Source organism: Melanotaenia boesemani, chromosome 8, assembly GCF_017639745.1.
Source record: "Melanotaenia boesemani isolate fMelBoe1 chromosome 8, fMelBoe1.pri, whole genome shotgun sequence".
Lineage (NCBI taxonomy): Eukaryota > Metazoa > Chordata > Actinopteri > Atheriniformes > Melanotaeniidae > Melanotaenia > Melanotaenia boesemani.
In genome coordinates this window covers 27877286-27896002 of record NC_055689.1, presented here as the reverse complement: position 1 = coordinate 27896002, position 18717 = coordinate 27877286, and the positions used below count along the sequence as shown (strand labels likewise).

Below are 18717 nucleotides of genomic sequence, written 5' to 3'. Positions count from 1 at the left end.
AATCTAAATCAGGTCTGTTGAAGCAGGGAAACATATAAAACCTGTAGGACTTAGGCCCTTGAAACATGAAGTGACTTATAGCTTATAAGGTACATGTGGAAGCAGCTGAGACAACTGCTGGGAGACAAAAAGGACAAACACAGTAAATAAAAGAGAAAATGATGCAGAAAATAGTAAACCTTAACAATAAATGGAAACACAAATAAGCAAAAACTCAACAAACAATAAATAGTCATTTAACACCTTTCTGTTTGCATTAAGTAGCTACTCATCACAAATTTATCTAGGACAGGATATCTAGGATCTGCCACAAAAGGGAAATGCCATAAAAACTGGTTATTCTTTGATATTTTGATTTCAAATAACAATATTAAAGCATACTAATTAATAACATGGACAGACACTGATGAGTTAAGTGTTTAATTATCTTTTGCTCAGTGATAAGTTAACCATTCCCCAGTGTCTTTGCTATGCTAAGATAACTGGATAAGCTACATGCTTGGCACACTGATCCTCACATTGAACTCTTTATAATGGAAAAATAAGCATATTACCTAAACTAATAAAGCACATGTTTATCATAAAGTGATCTTCTGCTAACTAAGAGGTTGTTGTTGGATAATTTTTACTATCTGAGGCAGTTGTTGTAAGAACTGCACTGCTTCTTCAAAGTGATCCAGGTGCATCTTTTCGAAGTTGCCAGGCTTGTCACTGAACACAGGTACTGCAAGAACTACAAAGCCTTTATTGGCCAGAAGACTGGGTCTTTTCTCAGACATGAAGGTGCACAGATCCATTACAGCAGGAAACGGACCCTCTCCTGGAAAACAGAATAAAGGTTAAATTTTATAGTTTTTTTTTCTAAATAAAAATTCTACATAATTCTACACGCTCATTCATTTTTACATGTACTCATTTTATTTCTTTGCTGCCTGCACAAACCTAAGTTAATTTCTTTGGTTGATATGCATCCATTTTCACATGTCAGGCCTGAAATAAATTCCCCAAAAAGCTGGAACTGGGGCAATCTAAGGCTAATAATAGAGTTAAAAAAATACTTTGACCAGGTAACTTTAACCATGATTTGTTGCAGATGCAGTAACCACAAAAACAGAAACTGCAAGAAGCATGATGGGCGAAGTATTTCTAGTCTTATCAGTGAGCACATCAGAAAAAAATTTCTAAAAATAGTGTCTTGAAGAAAGTTTGGAAAGAAACTACAATTTTTTTCTCTTCTGTGCATATTGTACCACACTGCAGCCATCACTCATCTACAGCTGATAAACTACATGGGGAAAGGAGTAGTGTGGAGTTACTTTTATAAATGCCACTTTAAACTTTACTGTTCACAAAAGAAGTCTAATTTTAAGTTTTCCAGAAGCCACATTGACTTCCCTGGGCTCTGGGATGGACCCCCACAGAGTGGAAAAGTGCTCTGTAGTTAGATCAATCAGCAGTCATGATCCATTTAGGGAGAAGCTGACACCATTTTCTTCAGTCCAAAGAGTAAAAGGATGATTCAGGCTCTGTGATGGTGTGTGGTTGTATCATTACCATTGACTAGGCTCATTTAGACTCCTGTTATGTAAAAGTTCATTTATATTTTTGGGCAACACAAATCTGGACAAAATACCACCAAAGACACTTTGTTAGGAGCTATTCTTAATGCCCATCTTTTACACTGTATATTGTCATATGAAATTATTTTGAGGAGAACCATGAAATATCTTGGGTTCGAACTGTCTTCAATTAAACAGAAATCAAGTAAATGTAGAAATCATTCAGTTTTTTATACTGTGTCACCAAATATTTCTTATTCGGGGTTGTAGCTGCATCCTCTAAGAGACTAAAGTCAGTTCTTATGATAAGCACTTATTTTTGCAATTCATTGAGATTAATTTTGGATTTATTAAGGCTGAATATTTGCTTTTATGTTGCACTTAATGGCTTAACTTACTGAGCCAGTTGGTTACGCCAGTTGTTTGGCAAGTTAGTAAAAGTTCCTATGGGCATGAATTTATTTTTACTGTTTAATAAATAAGTGCTGTTACTATATGTTCAAAAATCATTTGTGTGGCTGTAATGAGGGACTAACTACAGTACCTGGAGGAATAAAGAGCACTCCACGAATGTTCCCCTCTTTGACAGAAACCCGACTCGCCCCATTTCCCATCAGAATCCTCTCATTAGTTGCCTCTGCCAGCACCCTGCCCTCTTCCTCATGTACAGAGAACTTCACAGTGAAAGGGTCTAAAGCTTTGTTCTTAAAAAAGTATTGGTGCAAGGTGTCCGCCTTCAGTGACCTCAGCAGACCCATAGGTTCTACTCCAGCATAGCTCCCACTGAGTGAGGGGTCTCTGTCTAGGTCAATCTCTCCGCTGCCATCAGCTCTGTAGGTGGCCGAGGAGCTGAACACAACTCCTCGCTCATCGGTGGACCTGGCTTTCATGGTGACCATCTGCTTCGACCTCAACCCAGCGACCTTCACCTGAATGGGCTCGTCAAATAAACACCTGGCATGTGGCAGCAGCCTCAATCTGACTTGGGAGGCCATTTCTTCTGTAAAAAGAAAAAAAAAAAAAAAGGGGGGGGGTATGTAATTGTAAGATAACAACAACAATAATAATCATTAAAGTAATAATAATAATAATAATAAAACAACTAATGATTAATTCTGCAAGTGGAAACTGATGTGGGTAAACTAGATGTTTGTGAACATAAATGAAGCACCAAGGCCAACAGCATGCCACATTTACAGTGTATGGAGAAATGTACCAAAATACAAATCAACAGACTCTAAAATTTCCAACTATTTGGCTATTATTAAAAAAAAAACAAAAAAAAAAAACACTGAGGAGATTGAAAGGCAGTAGAAACAGTAGTGCTGCTGGCACACAGTATATAGGGTGAAGGTTAGCAATGAATTGTGCAGGTTTCTGGCCCAAACTTTCTTAATGCAGTGCAGAGGCATACTTCGTCATAATTCAACTAAAGTATGTTTTAATGCTAGAAAAAAATCAAAATAAAAAACAAAGAGTTGTAAAGGCTGCGGTTGACTTAGGCAGAAACAAGATTAAAATCAGTATTAGTGAGCCTGAAAGAAAGTTTTATAAAGTTTGAGTAATCCCAAGATATAGTTCAGATCACCGTTTTACGATTAAAATGCTATCTGAAAAACAAAGCGCACAACTAACAGCTGCAGGAAGGATCCAAGATAAAAAGTCCGGACTCACTGGCAATGCAAGGCGCGTTCCCGATGTGTGCACGCTAACTATCAAACATGACGTCCAACAAAGGGCGCTGGAAACAAACTCCAAGCTCAGCTCCCTTTTTCCAAGTAAAATATTTTAAATATAAAAACAAAGAATTTTTTTAACTTAAACAAGCAGATTATAGCAAAAATGTGACAATAAAGTAAAAGCCAGTCTTTGGGTAATGTTTCATATAGTACACGTATGAATGTAGTGTTTTCTAGTAGCGATGTGTTTATCATCTTATACGTTATATGACTAAGTGATTTTGAAAGATTTTTTTTCTTAATCAAAACGTTAATTTGAGCTGGTTATGCTTTACATTTATCTATAATTACACACATTATCACTTAAAATTAATAAGAACTCTTTTATTATTATGTCTAGCTGTAAAAAGAAATAAAATATTGCATTAAAACACTCCAAACTTTTCAATTATCGCCTTTAATGGAGAGCAGTAAGGTCTGACAGATCTTAAATGTTACACTCACCTGTTTACCAACTTGTTTATCTGATCGAAGTGTTGTATGACAAAGTTAAAGGTTATTTTAAGGCTGTTTAAGGTCACCATCATGTTTCATGTAACGTCTGCATCATATTGCCAGTGACCTGAATATCTGTGTTCACTTGGTATGGCGTCAATAGATTAAAAAAGAAGAAGGAAAAAAAATAAAAAAGAATAGCTGTCAGTCACGTTTCAGGGGTTTTGTCTCCATCTAGTGGCCATAAGGATAAACAGCAGATTGTGAATAATGTCTTGTTTACATACTGTATTTAAACTAAATTTCTTGTTACAAAACATGTATTACAAGTAGTCAGCTACTTTTAAACACATTCAGTTGTAAATATATGTATATATCTGCTTTTTAGTACTTACCATATTTTTATTTACTTTAAGTAATTTATTTCTATTTATTTCCTCCCTTTGCCTTTATTTTTAACATTTTTGAATATTCATTTTATTATGATGCAAACACCATAAAGAGTAGCACCCCCTAATCTCATTGTATGCTCTGGTTTGCAATGACAATAAAGGCTTTCTGAGTAGAGTCAATAATGTATGTAGTAGCTTATTTTTTAATTGTTTATCATAAACTGCCAGTTTGATCTTAAAACTGCTAGTCCTTTCCATATTATTATTATTATATTATTATTATTATTATTATTGTAGAGGCAAGGATGTGTTATTCTATTACCTGTCACTAGGGTGTGTGTGTTTGGAGGTGTGCGTGTGACTGGAGCTGAGTGATTGTCTAATTAATACCACCTGTGTCTACCTGTGGTGTTTTTTGTTTGCTTGGTAAAGTGAGTGAGGGTAGAGGCAGGGTGCCGATATTTTCTGTTGACCGCTAAAAGTTTACCGCAAAAAGTTTTACTGATAAGGTAACATGTAACATCTGATAAGTCCAACTATATACAATGAACACCCTCAAACTGCAGTAAAGACTTCGGATTGTCTTTGGATTAAGCGTGTCAGACAGACCCCTGTGCTCTCCTCTCAGTGACAAAGTTTGTAGTCATAATTATTATTATTATTATTATTATTATTTATAAATCATTCATTATCGTATTTCTTTATGTAATAATAATAATAATCATAATTATCTAATAATCCCAATTAGGAAATTAGGCTCTGAATTTTACTCATCTCTAGAGAGCAGTGGGCTGCCATATGTGGGCACCCTGGTGAGCAATTGGGCAGGGGATTAAGGGCCTTGCTCAGGAACCTACAGTGGTTCTCCTCTGTTTCTGCGCCAAGAGCTTGAACACAGGTCCTCCAGAATCAAGCCCACCTCTGTAACCCCTAGGCTACTACTTGCCCAATAAATGACCTTTTGCCTTATTGTTTATGAACACATTGGCATTTTTCCCCTCTGACTGCTGATATCTTTATTTATGAAGTTAAAAGTCGTCGGTGGTTTGTCAGTATTTTCTTCAATATTTTTTTCTTTTATTTATTTTATTTTTTCTTCCTTTTGAGTTTCACTTGTACTTTATCATCCAATCAGCTCTCAGTCTACATGTAATATCTCTCCCTCTGCTCTCTTTGCTCCAGTCCTCTTACCAAGCTGCTACCCGGTACTGTTTTTAATCTTAGTTTTTCATGTCACATTCAGTTAAAGCTCAATTTTCCAGCTTCTCTCATATTAATGCCACATTTGAAAATTTGACTATCTACCTGTAGTGTGTATCCTCAGTCTTTATTTATTCACACATAGAAGCATCAGAGAGATCCAGCTCTGATTTTAGCATTGTCTGGATTGTTTTTATTCTTTCCAGAAGGTTTGATTGAATAGTGATCAGGATTATGAAGTAAACTGAAACATTTCTCCAACAGTATAGAAGCATCCACAAAATCCCTGCAAACCAGGAAATGCATTCACTTAAAAAGTGAGATTTCTACTCTGAACTCTTTACCAGGATGAGCCAACATACCTCAGTTATTGATATTCCACCTTCTTCATCATGTGTGCTAACAGGATGCAAACAATACGTACGTGTTGACTGCTTTTGTTGCTCATGCGTCCGGTCTGAAGATGCTGGGTCACTGTTAGTAGTTATAATAGATGTTACAAAACTACTACCTCTTACAGTATTCTTAAACGGTATCTTAATTTTCTGTGTACCTCTTATTACAGGGCTTGGCTTGGCATCAGAGATGTCTCCAAACAGAGGATGAGACAGGATCTTCACTTGATGCTCAAGAAAGTTGACTAGGTCTCTGAATGTAGCTCTGAAGCCTCGCTGTTCCTGTATCTCGCAAGCCTTTGCTCTCCATCTTTCACGCAGCTTATAAGGCCACTTCATAATGATCTGCCGCATGTGAGATGGAACATTCAGCTCCTCCAAGTACTGTAGCTCAGTCATTGCATTACAGCATCCGCTTAAGAACAAGGCTAAGTCCTGCAGTGCTTGCACATCCTCTGATTTTATAACTGGCCAGGCAAAAACCTTATCCATGTATGCAGTGGCAATGTGATGTTCATTTCCGAAGTGCTCAAATAAAAGTCTTTTAGTTCTCTGGTAGCCTTCCTGTGGTGGCATATGCATACAGCTCTTCACCAGTTCCCTTGGCCGCCCTCTGGTATACTGTTCCAAATAATATAAACAATCCAGATAGCTATTAGTTTTTTCCTCCACACAGTGCTGAAATGCTGTCATGAATGAAATGCACTGCAACGGATCACCATCAAACACTGGGATATCATGTTGAGGCAGAGTGCATGCTAACTGCTGCTGCACAAGCATTGATGTCAGTTCAGTCTGCCTTTGCATGATGTTACAGAAGGCATTGTCGGCTACAGCTGAAGCTTGTGAAGGGGAAATTTGTTGTGGCTGTGAAACTGTGGGCTGACCAGAACTGGCATTAGGTATTGGAAACTTAAGTATTGACTGGGCCTTTCTTGTAACCAAACCATCTTTTAACTGCGGGCTGGATTTAACAGTAACATTTAGGGGTTGGTGATGATGTAATGGTTGATTTCCCGCACATGATTTTACGTTGCCGAAAACTTTGGGCCTCGCGTCTGGTGCGGATGTTAAAGGGGCCCTTACACTCTGGCAAACGGTAGAGGTAATATTTTTCGGCATAAACTCTTTCGCCTGCGGGTCAAACCTTTGCTCTTTAAGCCCTTTGTTGAGGTAGGAATTCATCCCATCGGAACTTGAACTTCTTCCAACACTAATGTTCTCCAATACAGACAAACGTGCTGCAGCGGCTGCTATTTGAGCATCTAATTCTATTTGCTCCTTCTGTTTTCTTATTTTATCCACTTCCAGTTTATGTCTCTCCTCTTGGTCCTCCAGCTCATGTTTCAATTTTAAAGCTGCGGCCTTTGCTATCAAAGCTGCTTGATAAGCCATAGCTAATTTACGGGCCGAGGACATGCTTGACCCAGACACGGAACTGCGCTTACTTGAACGCTTACTAGAGAGATTCGAAACACTGTCTTCAGGATTAACACAAACATCAGCAGCAACGTACTGTTCATTTGCTTCAACACCACCGTCCATATTACTAACGTTTTCATTAACATTATCAACGTCATTTTCGTCCATCACCCCATTTTCTTTCAACCAGATACACATTTTTTTTTTACAAATTCATCATGAGCTGCTTTCTTAAGCTGAAACCAGTCCTTTTGCCTTTGTTGTTCATCGCTAGGCAAATCTAAATTATTTAACAAGGTGGAATGAAGAGAGGATGCAGTTTCATATAAAGCATTTAAACCTTTTAGATCTTGTTTGACCACAAAAACATTTGTATTTATTGTCCAAAGTTCTTTTATTTTTGCTTTTATTTTGCTTGCTTGTTTAAATACATCGCTTCTTTCCTTTTGAACCTTTTCCATGGCAAAAGCAGCACCCTTTAATGGAAGCTTTCTTTGCCTCTTTTCACCTTGTATGCCCGCGGGCTCAGTTTCAGAATTATCACAGTTCAAGTCACTCATTTCAACTGATCAGAGGTTACAATGGCGTGCTGCGCTGTGCCTATACGCTCGGCCAGAATACTCCAAAAAAGCCACAAACACCTAGGTATTCACACCAGAAACAACTGAATATCCACACTTTGAAATGTGACTGCTTGAAAGCCGCCCTTAGTTAGTTAGCCATGTATCAGACAAACATCAACTCCAGATGAAGCACGAGGCCGCTCCACATCAAGCCACACCATAACGTTGTATTAAATAAAGATGTCTGCACTCACCAGAGATGTCCCATACGTTAGTTGTGCCTCAAATTTATTTAACCATGACCTTACTTGAGAAGACGACAATGGATGGATGAATGATTGTAGTTCTGTGAAGCAGGAAATCAGGCCCCAGCGTTGTTCGTCAAACTTTTCCAAATGAGGTGTGTCCTTCCCAACAGATGGCTTCCAATAATTTCCAAAAGGCACGGTTTTTACTTTTACTCCTTCCTCCGACGAATTCCTGAGGTCCGGTTTTTACTTTGTGTAGCGACTATCTGGTCCTGTCCTTTCTTAGTCGCTCTGGGTGCAGGGGATCCTGGTTATAACGCGCTTTAATGAAACAATGTCCAGACGATAAGGTATATTCGGGTTAGCTCCCATTTATTGCATAAAAGAAAATGATGACTTGAAGTCCGGGATGGCAATATAAGGCAACAGGTGGAAAAGATGAAGATGGAGGTCTAACGAAAGGTGATGATAAGATGGTAAAATATGTCCAGATATTAAGTTGTTTTAGCATACGTTTAGCGGTAAAAACCGTGCGACCTCCCGTTACCCAAGCACCCGGTGCTCTGTCATCTCCACGCCTATATGCCCTTCCCCGCCACCAATAGTGGAGGGGAATACAAGTCACCTGTGCCTTTTCCAAATATAAACAAACACCACCACCATGATGAACCTGGACCAAATAAGGAAGAGAAATAATGGCTCCTACAGTCGCTGATTCATTTCTATACTCCTACTTGCAATGTATGTATATATGCATACATACTAAAACATTAGTAGGAAACACAAAATTTTATTGTTTTTATTTCTAGCAAGCTAAAACAAATGTCAGTCAATTCAATGAAACAAACTATTTCTTAGTTTCACTCAGCTCTTTTTATACAGGTAAATTACTACAATTAGCAGAAGCTGGATTCAAGTCTAATAATTACATTCATATGATAATGGAATGATTGTGAATTCAATATCTATAACCTTATTACTGGCTCACTGTGAATGTCTTGCTTTGGACTACTGCACTCTGGGAAAACCCACAAGAGTTTTATAAGGCCAGATCGGTGTAACTATGCAGTTCATTAGCAACCAATGTCAGTTTCCCTGATCTTTAGCTTTTCTATCATCCAATTCGAATTTACAACTTGGCTTTCGCCTGAGCAGTATCACAGCTTACGTGAGTTCTGAAGAACTCCTGGATCTTCTTCCACAGGTGGACCTCGGCTGCTGCATGGGTAGTGGGCTCACCCCCCCACAGGACTGGCTTGCCTGCAACTCCATGGAAGCTGGAGGGGCAGTACGGTCCATAAGGTGGCTCTAAATAGTGTCCTGCTCCTGGGTAACTCAATGTCTCAAAGTTGTCCTTTCCATGATGCTTCAGTCTCTCCACCATCTCGTCCATGTAGGCCTTGCTGTCCCAGTTGAGGTCATCCTCTGAGGCCACAAAGAGGAAGCGGCCCTTGGCTCGTTCAATGGGGACCAGGGTGGCTTTGTTCTCTTCCTCTAGAGGACTGTGCATGGCATATTTGGATATGATGGCCCCTGACTCAGTAGGAATCCGTTTCTTTGGATCAAACATTAATGCAGGAAGAATAAGTTTCTTCTTATAGTAGAGGGGTAAAATTACATTAGCAGAGCAGCCATTGATCCATACAACAGCCTCAACGTTTGGCAGGAAAGAGGCTGCTGATAGAGCAAGATCTCCACTTTTTGAAAGAGATATTATACCAACTCCTTTACTGCCCACCTATGGAGAAACAAGCCAGTTAGAAGCGACATTGTTCCATTTATTCTAACACTGCACAGATTTGTTCTTTTGTAGATCATATCAATATATCATCTTAAGGAGTGTACAAAGCTCGTCCTTTTGACCACAGGAGATAAAGAAACTGGCTAACAAACTACTAAATATAGATTCTCTGATTTATTTTGGTCAACTCACCTTTTCTTGTTTTCTTAAAAAGTTGATTGCTTCTTCAAAATAATCCAGGTGGATTTCCTTGATGTTCTTTGGTTGGTCATCATGGCCATACAGAGACACAGTCAGAACCAGAAACCCTCTGCTGGCTAACAGGGAGGCCCTTTTCTCAGAAAGACCACCACCAAATGTGTATAAATCCAACACGGCAGGGAACGGTCCTTTTCCTACAATACAGGACAATTTGGGTCAAGTCAGATTAAATATTTTGCCATATTGTATACAATGTCTAAAAGTAGCAAAGACAGACTCATTTTCAAATAATCAGTCCAAAAAGTCTGACACTGAGTTTACTAAGTTTTCTATGATATATACCTTATATAATTTATAACCTTTTATAAACTGATCAGCCACAACATTAAAACCAAAAGAGGCACAAAGACCAGAGCAAATGCATCACAAACTGTGGAGATCTTTAGAAAAAATGAAAGTGTGCTAAGCTAGTTTTACTGTGTAACTTGGTTTTTAACACAATGGTTCTAATTTAAATTGGCTCTTTAAAACACAGAATTTAGTCTATAATAAATAAAGCCCTGTTTCTGAGTATATCTTCTGAATATACTGACAAACCTGGGGGAGTAAATAGGACTCCACGAAGATTCCCTTCTTTGACAGGAGCACGGCTGATCCCTTCTTTGATCAGAAACCTCTCATTAGTCACCTCTGCAAGCATCTCACCCTCTTCTTCATGCACAGAGAACTTCACCACGTGGGGATTTAGTGTATTTGTCTTCTGAAACCTTTTGTGCAAGGTGTCTGCTGTCATCGACCACAGCAGACCCATGGGCTCAACCCCAACAAAGCTTCCACTAAGTGAAGGGTCTCTCTCCAGGTTGATCTCCCCGTTGCCATCAGCCCTGTAGGTGGCCATGGAGCTGAACACCACTCCTTTGTCGTCGGTGGATCTGGCTCTCATGGTGACCACCTGCTTCGACCTAAGCCCCGCAACTTTCACCTGAATGGGCTCATCGAACAAACACCTGGCACTCGGCAGCAGCCTCAGTCTGACTTGAGCAGACATCTCTTCTCTACCCTGTTTAAAAGTGAACAAAAATCTCCATTTAGAAATTTGCTTTGATCAGTAGTGTAATGATACTGAGAACAATGTGTGATACACATGACACAAGAGATACGGATGATTACTGGAAAGTGGCGACTTATTTAGGATGCATCATTAAAGATTAAATGAGTCCCCCCCTCCAAAATAGCTGGGGCTTAGTGCCATGTTTCAGAGTTGTTGCCAGTTACATCATTCACTCGCATTTTTAACTGTCTTTCCGATATAAAGGTCTGGATGTCCCAAAATTTTTTAGAACTGAATCAAAAACAGAAATAATTCTATTCGGTCCATCTCAAGTCACTCAAAATCTCACTTCCCTTGGTAGTTTATCCAGTCTGGTAAAACCATCTGCCCGTAACCTGGGGGTTATTTTAGATTCGCAATTTGATTTTAGCTCTCAGATTACAAAGGTTGTCCAATCTTGTTTTTATCAGATTCGTAATATAGCCAAGATCAAACATTTTATTTCCCAGTCTGACCTGGAAAAGGTGATACACGCACTAGTTTTCTCCCGGTTGGACTATTGTAATGCACTATACTCAGGTTTAGGTCTGAAGTTGCTCAGTCGTCTCCAGCTGGTCCAAAACTCTGCAGCAAGACTTTTAACAGGCACTAAAAAAAACATGAACACATCACCCCTATCTTAGCGTCCCTACACTGGTTACCAGTCAATTTTAGAATTGATTTTAAAATCTTATTAAATACTTTTAAAGCCCTCCATGGTGTAGGCCCCACCTATATTTGTGACATGCTCTCCCCCTATGTCGCACCTCAGGTCAGAGCCTCCTGACTGTGCCCCCCCTCCCGTCTCCTCACTAGAGGAGACCGGGCCTTCTCAGTCTGAGCTCCTAAACTTTGGAACTCTGCCTGAGGAGCTCAGGGCAGCCAACACTGTAAGCACTTTTAAAACTAAATTAAAAACTTACTTTTATAGAATGGCTTTCTTATTGTGAATTTGTTTTTATTAATTAATTTTATTGTCTCTCTTGAATTCATGTTTTATTGTTTTACCTTTGTGTACGTGTTCTTAAATGCTGTGAAGCACTTTGTAACTTTGTTTCGAAAAGTGCTTTACAAATAAAGTTATTATTATTATTATTATTAAACAGATACTGCTCTCCTGAACTTAGATATTTAGTTAGTACGACATTCTTTCCGCTCATCATTTTCATGTCATTGATTTATCACGACCACCAAGATTCATGTCATGTCACTGGGAACCTTGAACTTCGCATTTTTATCGTTATCTCAGAGTAGCGTGACTTTGTAGGATACACGCGTAGTTTAACTGCAACAATCGCTATAATGTGCAGTTGGCAACAAAAACAACTTTTGGTGCCCTTTTCCCGTCTTTTTCCTGAAGTTAAGAGCGTATATGCTAGCATTCAAATACGTCCACCGAGACCTCCAACTCCTGAGAGGTAACAGATTTGTAGTAAACATTAAACACTGGATACATATTAGCAACCCACGCGGGAAAATGACTACCTTACCTTCGTTAACGGTCGCACAGAAGCTCCTCGTTGTTTTATATTAAACTCACCGTTTGGTTAAAAGGGTGATAGAATCAAAAAGTCGCAAAGCTACACTTTTGACCAATGTTACAGAAGTTCTTTTAATTTCTGTCCATACAGTATCCGGAAGCTGTTTGAAGCCTCTTCAAAATAAAAGCATCACCATCGATGAGTTTAGGAAAACTTATTATGAAGGACGACCAGGAAGTGATATTTAAAGTTACGTACCGCAGCAGTTCCGTTTGAAAAGAAAAAAAAAGCAGTCATGATGTATTTAGTTGTGGACAAAAGTGATGACAACACACACAAATATTACAAATATAAGACAAACAACGAAGCCAGCAAGAATAATAGTAATCCTTACAGAGTACACAGAGGTTTATCCAAAAGATATAGTTTCTTGTTTTACAGTATTGTTATTATTTTGACAATCGAAAGAAATGTTATTTAAACAAGTCACAAAAGTTAATGGATCTAGACAGACACAATATGAGACAACAAACCAAATGAGTAAATTTATTAGAATATCGTGCATAAACAGAGTTACAGTCAGAAGGGGACATTGGAGTGGTCTTCCAACCTTTCCCAGCTGCGACACTGGTGGTGTCAGCTCAGCTCCATTTATTTTTATGCTATTTGTTTAAGTTTGTATCAACATTTTAACAGTTTTGCTACACTTGATAAACATTTGTCTAAGTTTGTAGCTTATAGAACATGAGTTTAGAAAACACATTTATCGAATTTTCCCTTTTCACTGTAACCACAGTTACCATAGTGTCCAAGTTTTTCTTCCCATGATGCTTCAGTCTCTTCACCATCTCATCCATTTTATGTTTGCTGTCCAAGTTGAGCTCATCCTCTGATTCTCTTGTTTTCCCAATTCAGGACATCTGTTTTTTTAACTCCACATTTATATGATCCCACAAATACAAAAAAATCTAAATGTTAAAATCAGGTGTATTTAAGCTTAAACTAACCCTTGTAGGGAAACAGAGTATTGCTTTTATGTTCTAATACATAGTCATGTGGAAAATAATATTTTCATTTCTAAGGTTTTATGTATACGATCAGAAGAAGAATATAGATCTTAAAATTAGTACACAACTTCATATTACCAACAGATTACATGTTGTCATTATTTAAGAATTTAGAGGGTTAGTAGCAGCCAGATGCTGTTAACAAAACGCATCAATCTCTCATTATCACTTGATTCTCTGACAGGAGAGGTTTTGGAAGTGAGCTACCATGGAACATTCAAGTGTGTGTTAACACATGGCAACTGAAGAAAGACATCAGCAATGATGTTAGATAAAATATTTTGCTCCATACCAATCTGGGAAGGGATATAAAGCCATTTCCAAACTATCATCATTTTACATCAGACCATAGTAGGGACGTTTAGTCATAAAGCACAGCATCACATTTGGTGAAAACCAAATTAACCATTTCAACACAAACACCTCATACCAATTTTCAAGCACAGTGATGGAAGTTTGATGATTTGGGCTTGTTTTGCAGCCTTAGAACCTGAACAGCTTACAGTCACCAAGATGTAAGATGACACACCAATGCATCTCTTGGTACATGAAATCATTTTGTAAGTTCAGCAAACATCAAGCTACTTTATTTAACAAAGCCTGAATATTTTAGTAAGTTGGATATTTTATTTTTATCTTCTAAATATTGATTTGTTAATAGAACAGGAAAAAAACAACCTTTCTGCACCATCAAAAACTGATTAATTACAAAACTCTGAGCAGTCGTTCATAATTACACAAGTATCTGCTCAGATTCTTTCATTTATCTATAACTACATTTTAGATTTAGTCTCTGTAGCATCACAGCTCAGGTGACTTCTTAAAAACTCCTGTAGCTTTTTCCACAGGTGGACTTCAGCTTTAGCATGGGCCTTGGGTTCACCTCCCCAAACAACAGGGAAGTTCAGCATCCCATGTAAAGCTGACGGACAGTGTGGTCCGTAAGGTGGTTCCAGTAGGTGTCCAGCTGCAGGATAGCACACACTGTCAAAGTTTTTCTTTCCATGACGCTTCAGTCTCTCAACCATCTCATCCATATACCCCTTGCTGTCCCAGTTCAGGTCGTCCTCTGAGGCCACAAAAAGGAAATGTGCCATGGAGTGTTCGATGGGGACCAGACTTCCCTTGTTTTCCTCCTCCAGAGGATTATGAACAGCATACTTGATTATATTTGCACCTGACTCAGTGGGAATCATCTCATTGAAGTTAAACATTAATGGAGAGAGGATCTGTTGTTTCTTGTAGTAGAGGGGAATGCCAACGTTGGCGCTGCAACCGTTGATCCAAACTACAGCTTTGACACCTGGCACAAAAGCAGCAAGTGAAAGCGCGATATCTCCTCCCTTTGATCTTGATATCACGCCAACTCCTTTACCGCCCACCTGCCAAAAAAACACAGAAGATGCAGAGCTCATTAACTGAAACTGAAAAAGAGGCGAGGCAGAGAGACAAGGATTTATAGGAGGGATGTCCATTTCCAGCCCTTGTGGGCCAATGTCCTGCAGGTTTAGACGTTTCCCTGCTTCAAAACATTGGAATTAAGTCAACGGGTCATTAACAGATATGTGCTGTACTTGTCAGCAAGTTTTTGGGCAGATCCATTCAATCTAAATCAGGTCTGTTGAAGCAGGGAAACATATAAAACCTGTAGGACTTAGGCCCTTGAAACATGAAGTGACTTATAGCTAATAAGGTACATGTGGAAGCAGCTGAGACAAATGCTGGGAGACAAAAAGGACAAACACAGTAAATAAAAGAGAAAATGATGCAGAAAATAGTAAACCTTAACAATAAATGGAAACACAAATAAACAAAACTCAACAAACAATAAATAGTAATTTAACACCTTTCTGTTTGCATTAAGTAGCTACTCATCACAAATTTATCTAGGACAGGATATCTAGGATCTGCCACAAAAGGGAAATGCCATAAAAACTGGTTATTCTTTGATATTTTGATTTCAAATAACAATATTAAAGCATACTAATTAATAACAAGGACAGACACTGATGAGTTCAGTGTTTAATTATCTTTTGCTCAGTGATAAGTTAACCATTCCCCAGTGTCTTTGCTATGCTAAGATAACTGGATAAGCTACATGCTTGGCACACTGATTCTCACATTGAACTCTTTATAATGGAAAAATAAGCATATTACCTAAACTAATAAAGCACATGTTTATCATAAAGTGATCTTCTGCTAACTAAGAGGTTGTTGTTGGATAATTTTTACTACCTGAGGCAGTTGTTGTAAGAACTGCACTGCTTCTTCAAAGTGATCCAGGTGCATCTTTTCGAAGTTGCCAGGCTTGTCACTGAACACAGGTACTGCAAGAACTACAAAGCCTTTATTGGCCAGAAGACTGGGTCTTTTCTCAGACATGAAGGTGCACAGATCCATCACAGCAGGAAACGGACCCTCTCCTGGAAAACAGAATAAAGGTTAAATTTTATACAGTTTTTTTCTAAATAAAAATTCTACATAATTCTACACGCTCATTCATTTTTACATGTACTCATTTTATTTCTTTGCTGCCTGCACAAACCTAAGTTAATTTCTTTGGTTGATATGCATCCATTTTCACATGTCAGGCCTGAAATAAATTCCCCAAAAAGCTGGAACTGGGGCAATCTAAGGCTAATAATAGAGTTAAAAAAATACTTTGACCAGGTGACTTTAACCATGATTTGTTGCAGAGGCAGTAACCACAAAAACAACACAAATCTGGACAAAATACCACCAAAGACACTTTGTTAGGAGCTATTCTTAATGCCCATCTTTTACACTGTATATTGTCATATGAAATTATTTTGAGGAGAACCATGAAATATCTTGGGTTCAAACTGTCTTCAATTAAACAGAAATCAAGTAAATGTAGAAATCATTCAGTTTTTTATACTGTGTCACCAAGTATTTCTTATTCGGGGTTGTAGTTGCATCCTCTAAGAGACTAAAGTCAGTTCTTATGATAAGCACTTATTTTTGCAATTCATTGAGATTAATTTTGGATTTATTAAGGCTGAATATTTGCTTTTATGTTGCACTTAATGGCTTAACTTACTGAGCCAGTTGGTTACACCAGTTGTTTGGCAAGTTAGTAAAAGTTCCGATGGGCATGAATTTATTTTTACTGTTGTTTGATAAATAAGTGCTATTAGTATATGTTCAAAAATCATTTGTGTGGCTGTAATGAGGGACTAACTACAGTACCTGGAGGAATAAAGAGCACTCCACGAATGTTCCCCTCTTTGACAGAAACCCGACTGACCCCATTTCCCATCAGAATCCTCTCATTAGTTGCCTCTGCCAGCACCCTGCCCTCTTCCTCATGTACAGAGAACTTCACAGTGAAAGGGTCTAAAGCTTTGTTCTTAAAAAAGTATTGGTGCAAGGTGTCCGCCTTCAGTGACCTCAGCAGACCCATAGGTTCTACTCCAGCATAGCTCCCACTGAGTGATGGGTCTCTGTCTAGGTCAATCTCTCCGCTGCCATCAGCTCTGTAGGTGGCCGAGGAGCTGAACACAACTCCTCGCTCATCGGTGGACCTGGCTTTCATGGTGACCATCTGCTTCGACCTCAACCCAGCGACCTTCACCTGAATGGGCTCGTCAAATAAACACCTGGCATGTGGCAGCAGCCTCAGTCTGACTTGGGAGGCCATTTCTTCTGTAAAAAGAAAAAAAAAAAAAAAAGGGGGGGGGGGGGGGGGGGGGGGGTATGTAATTGTAAGATAACAACAACAATAATAATCATTAAAGTAATAATAATAATAAAACAACTAATGATTAATTCTGCAAGTGGAAACTGATGTGGGTAAACTAGATATTTGTGAATATAACAAAGGAAGCACAAAGGCCAACAGTATGCCACATTTACAGTGTATGGAGAAATGTATCAAAATACAAATCAACAGACTCTAAAATTTCCAACTATTTGGTTATTAAAAAAAAAAAAACTGAGGCGATTGAAAGGACAAACAGGAGTGCTGCTGACACACAGTATATAGGGTAAAGGTTAGCAATGAATTGTGCAGGTTTCTGGCCAAACTTTCTTAATGCAGTGCAGAGGCATACTTCGTCATAATTAAACTAAAAGTATGTTTTAATGCTAGAAAAAAATCAAAATAAAAAACAGAGTTGTAATGGTTGCAAAGCCTGAGTGCGAATATACACGGTTGACTTAAGCAGAAACAAGATTAAAATCAGTATTAGTGAATCTGAAATAAAGTTGTATAAAATTTGAGTAATCCCAAGATATAATTCAGATCACCGTTTAGACGATTAAAATACTATCTGAAAAACAAAGCGCACAACTAACCGAGCAGGAAGGATCCAAGTTAAAAAGTCCGGACTCACTGGCAATGCAAGGCGCGTTCCCGACGTGTGCACGCTACCTATGAAACATGATTCAACTCTGTTACTTCTTTGATATAAACAAAGTATACAGTATACAAAGAATAAGTATATCTTTACGCCGCTCAGAAAACAAGCAAAAAGTACTTCGAGCTAACCTAGTGCAAAGCTGAACGTGCTTTAGCGTATGTGTTGTAAATGGTGTCCGTGAATGTAGCTTTGTGCAGCTTCAGGTTACGTCCAACAGAGGGCGCTGGAAACAAACTCCAAGCTCAGCTAAGTAAAATATTTTAAATATAAAAACAAAGATAATTTTTTTTTAACTTAAACAAGTAGGTTAAAGCAAAAATTTGACAAAAAAGTAAAAGTCAGTCTTTGGGTAATGTTTCATATAGTACACATATGAATGTAGTGTTTTCTAGTAGCGATGTGTTTATCATCTTATACGTTATTTGACTGTAAGTGATTTTGAAAGATTTTAATCAAAACGTTAATTTGGGCTGGTTATGCTTTACATTTATCATTAATTACACACAATCACTTAAAATTAATAAGAACTCCTTTATTATTATGTCTAGCTGTAAAAAGAAATAAAATGTTGCATTAAAACACTCCAAACTTTTCAATTATCACCGTTAAGCAGTTAATTCTGACAGATCTTAAATGTTACACTCACCTGTTCACCAACTTGTTTATCTGATCGAAGTGTTGTATGACAAAGTTAACAGTTACTGCCTCAATATATTAAAAAAAGAAGAAGAAGAAGAAGAAGAAAAAGAAATAGCTGTCAGTCACGTTTCAGGGGTTTTGTCTCCATCTCGTGGCCATAACG

The 18717-nt window shown here is 38.2% G+C and overlaps 4 protein-coding genes across 8 annotated transcripts in view; all 4 read right to left on the bottom strand.

Moving 5' to 3' along the window:
- Positions 1–3904, bottom strand: part of LOC121644177 (acyl-coenzyme A thioesterase 1-like) — a 20687-nt gene extending 16783 nt beyond the window's left edge. Inside the window, exon 1 of the mRNA XM_041991942.1 lies at positions 3743–3904. The gene's annotated coding sequence lies outside the window, so the exon portion shown is untranslated. The remainder of the gene's footprint in view (positions 1–3742) is intronic.
- The window catches only part of LOC121644176 (acyl-coenzyme A thioesterase 1-like), a 10239-nt gene extending 986 nt beyond the window's left edge, over positions 1–9253 (bottom strand). Inside the window, exons 1-3 of the mRNA XM_041991940.1 lie at positions 9122–9253; positions 2104–2559; positions 633–820 (exon numbers count right to left, since the gene is read on the bottom strand). Of these exons, the coding sequence (XP_041847874.1) occupies positions 633–820; positions 2104–2554 (639 nt within the window). The 5' untranslated portion in view covers positions 2555–2559; positions 9122–9253. The remainder of the gene's footprint in view (positions 1–632; positions 821–2103; positions 2560–9121) is intronic.
- Positions 1–18605, bottom strand: part of LOC121644175 (acyl-coenzyme A thioesterase 1-like) — a 20559-nt gene extending 1954 nt beyond the window's left edge. Inside the window, exons 1-5 of one of the 4 annotated variants that reach the window (XM_041991938.1) lie at positions 18562–18605; positions 17851–17926; positions 16744–17199; positions 15769–15956; positions 13043–14915 (exon numbers count right to left, since the gene is read on the bottom strand). In XM_041991938.1, coding sequence (XP_041847872.1) covers positions 14307–14915; positions 15769–15956; positions 16744–17194 — 1248 coding nt within the window. In that variant the 5' untranslated portion in view covers positions 17195–17199; positions 17851–17926; positions 18562–18605 and the 3' untranslated portion in view covers positions 13043–14306. Of the gene's footprint in view, positions 1–13041; positions 14916–15768; positions 15957–16743; positions 17200–17850; positions 17937–18043; positions 18103–18561 lie in introns of those variants that run through there. The other 3 variants (XM_041991937.1, XR_006011238.1, XM_041991939.1) reach the window with 3 other exon arrangements.
- LOC121644174 (acyl-coenzyme A thioesterase 1-like) lies at positions 8583–12790 on the bottom strand. 2 transcript variants are annotated; one of them, XM_041991935.1, is made up of 4 exons: positions 12725–12790; positions 10493–10955; positions 9887–10089; positions 8583–9691 (listed from the first exon to the last, which is right to left on the bottom strand). In XM_041991935.1, exons 1-4 carry the CDS (start codon positions 12761–12763, stop codon positions 9083–9085), a joined length of 1314 nt encoding a protein of 437 aa, XP_041847869.1. In that variant the 5' UTR covers positions 12764–12790; the 3' UTR covers positions 8583–9082. The 2 variants fall into 2 exon arrangements, with proteins under 2 accessions (XP_041847869.1, XP_041847870.1); XM_041991936.1 differs by lacking the exon at positions 12725–12790 and adding an exon at positions 12476–12591 and having other exon boundaries at positions 8585–9691.
- Positions 18606–18717: the final 112 nt, after the last annotated feature.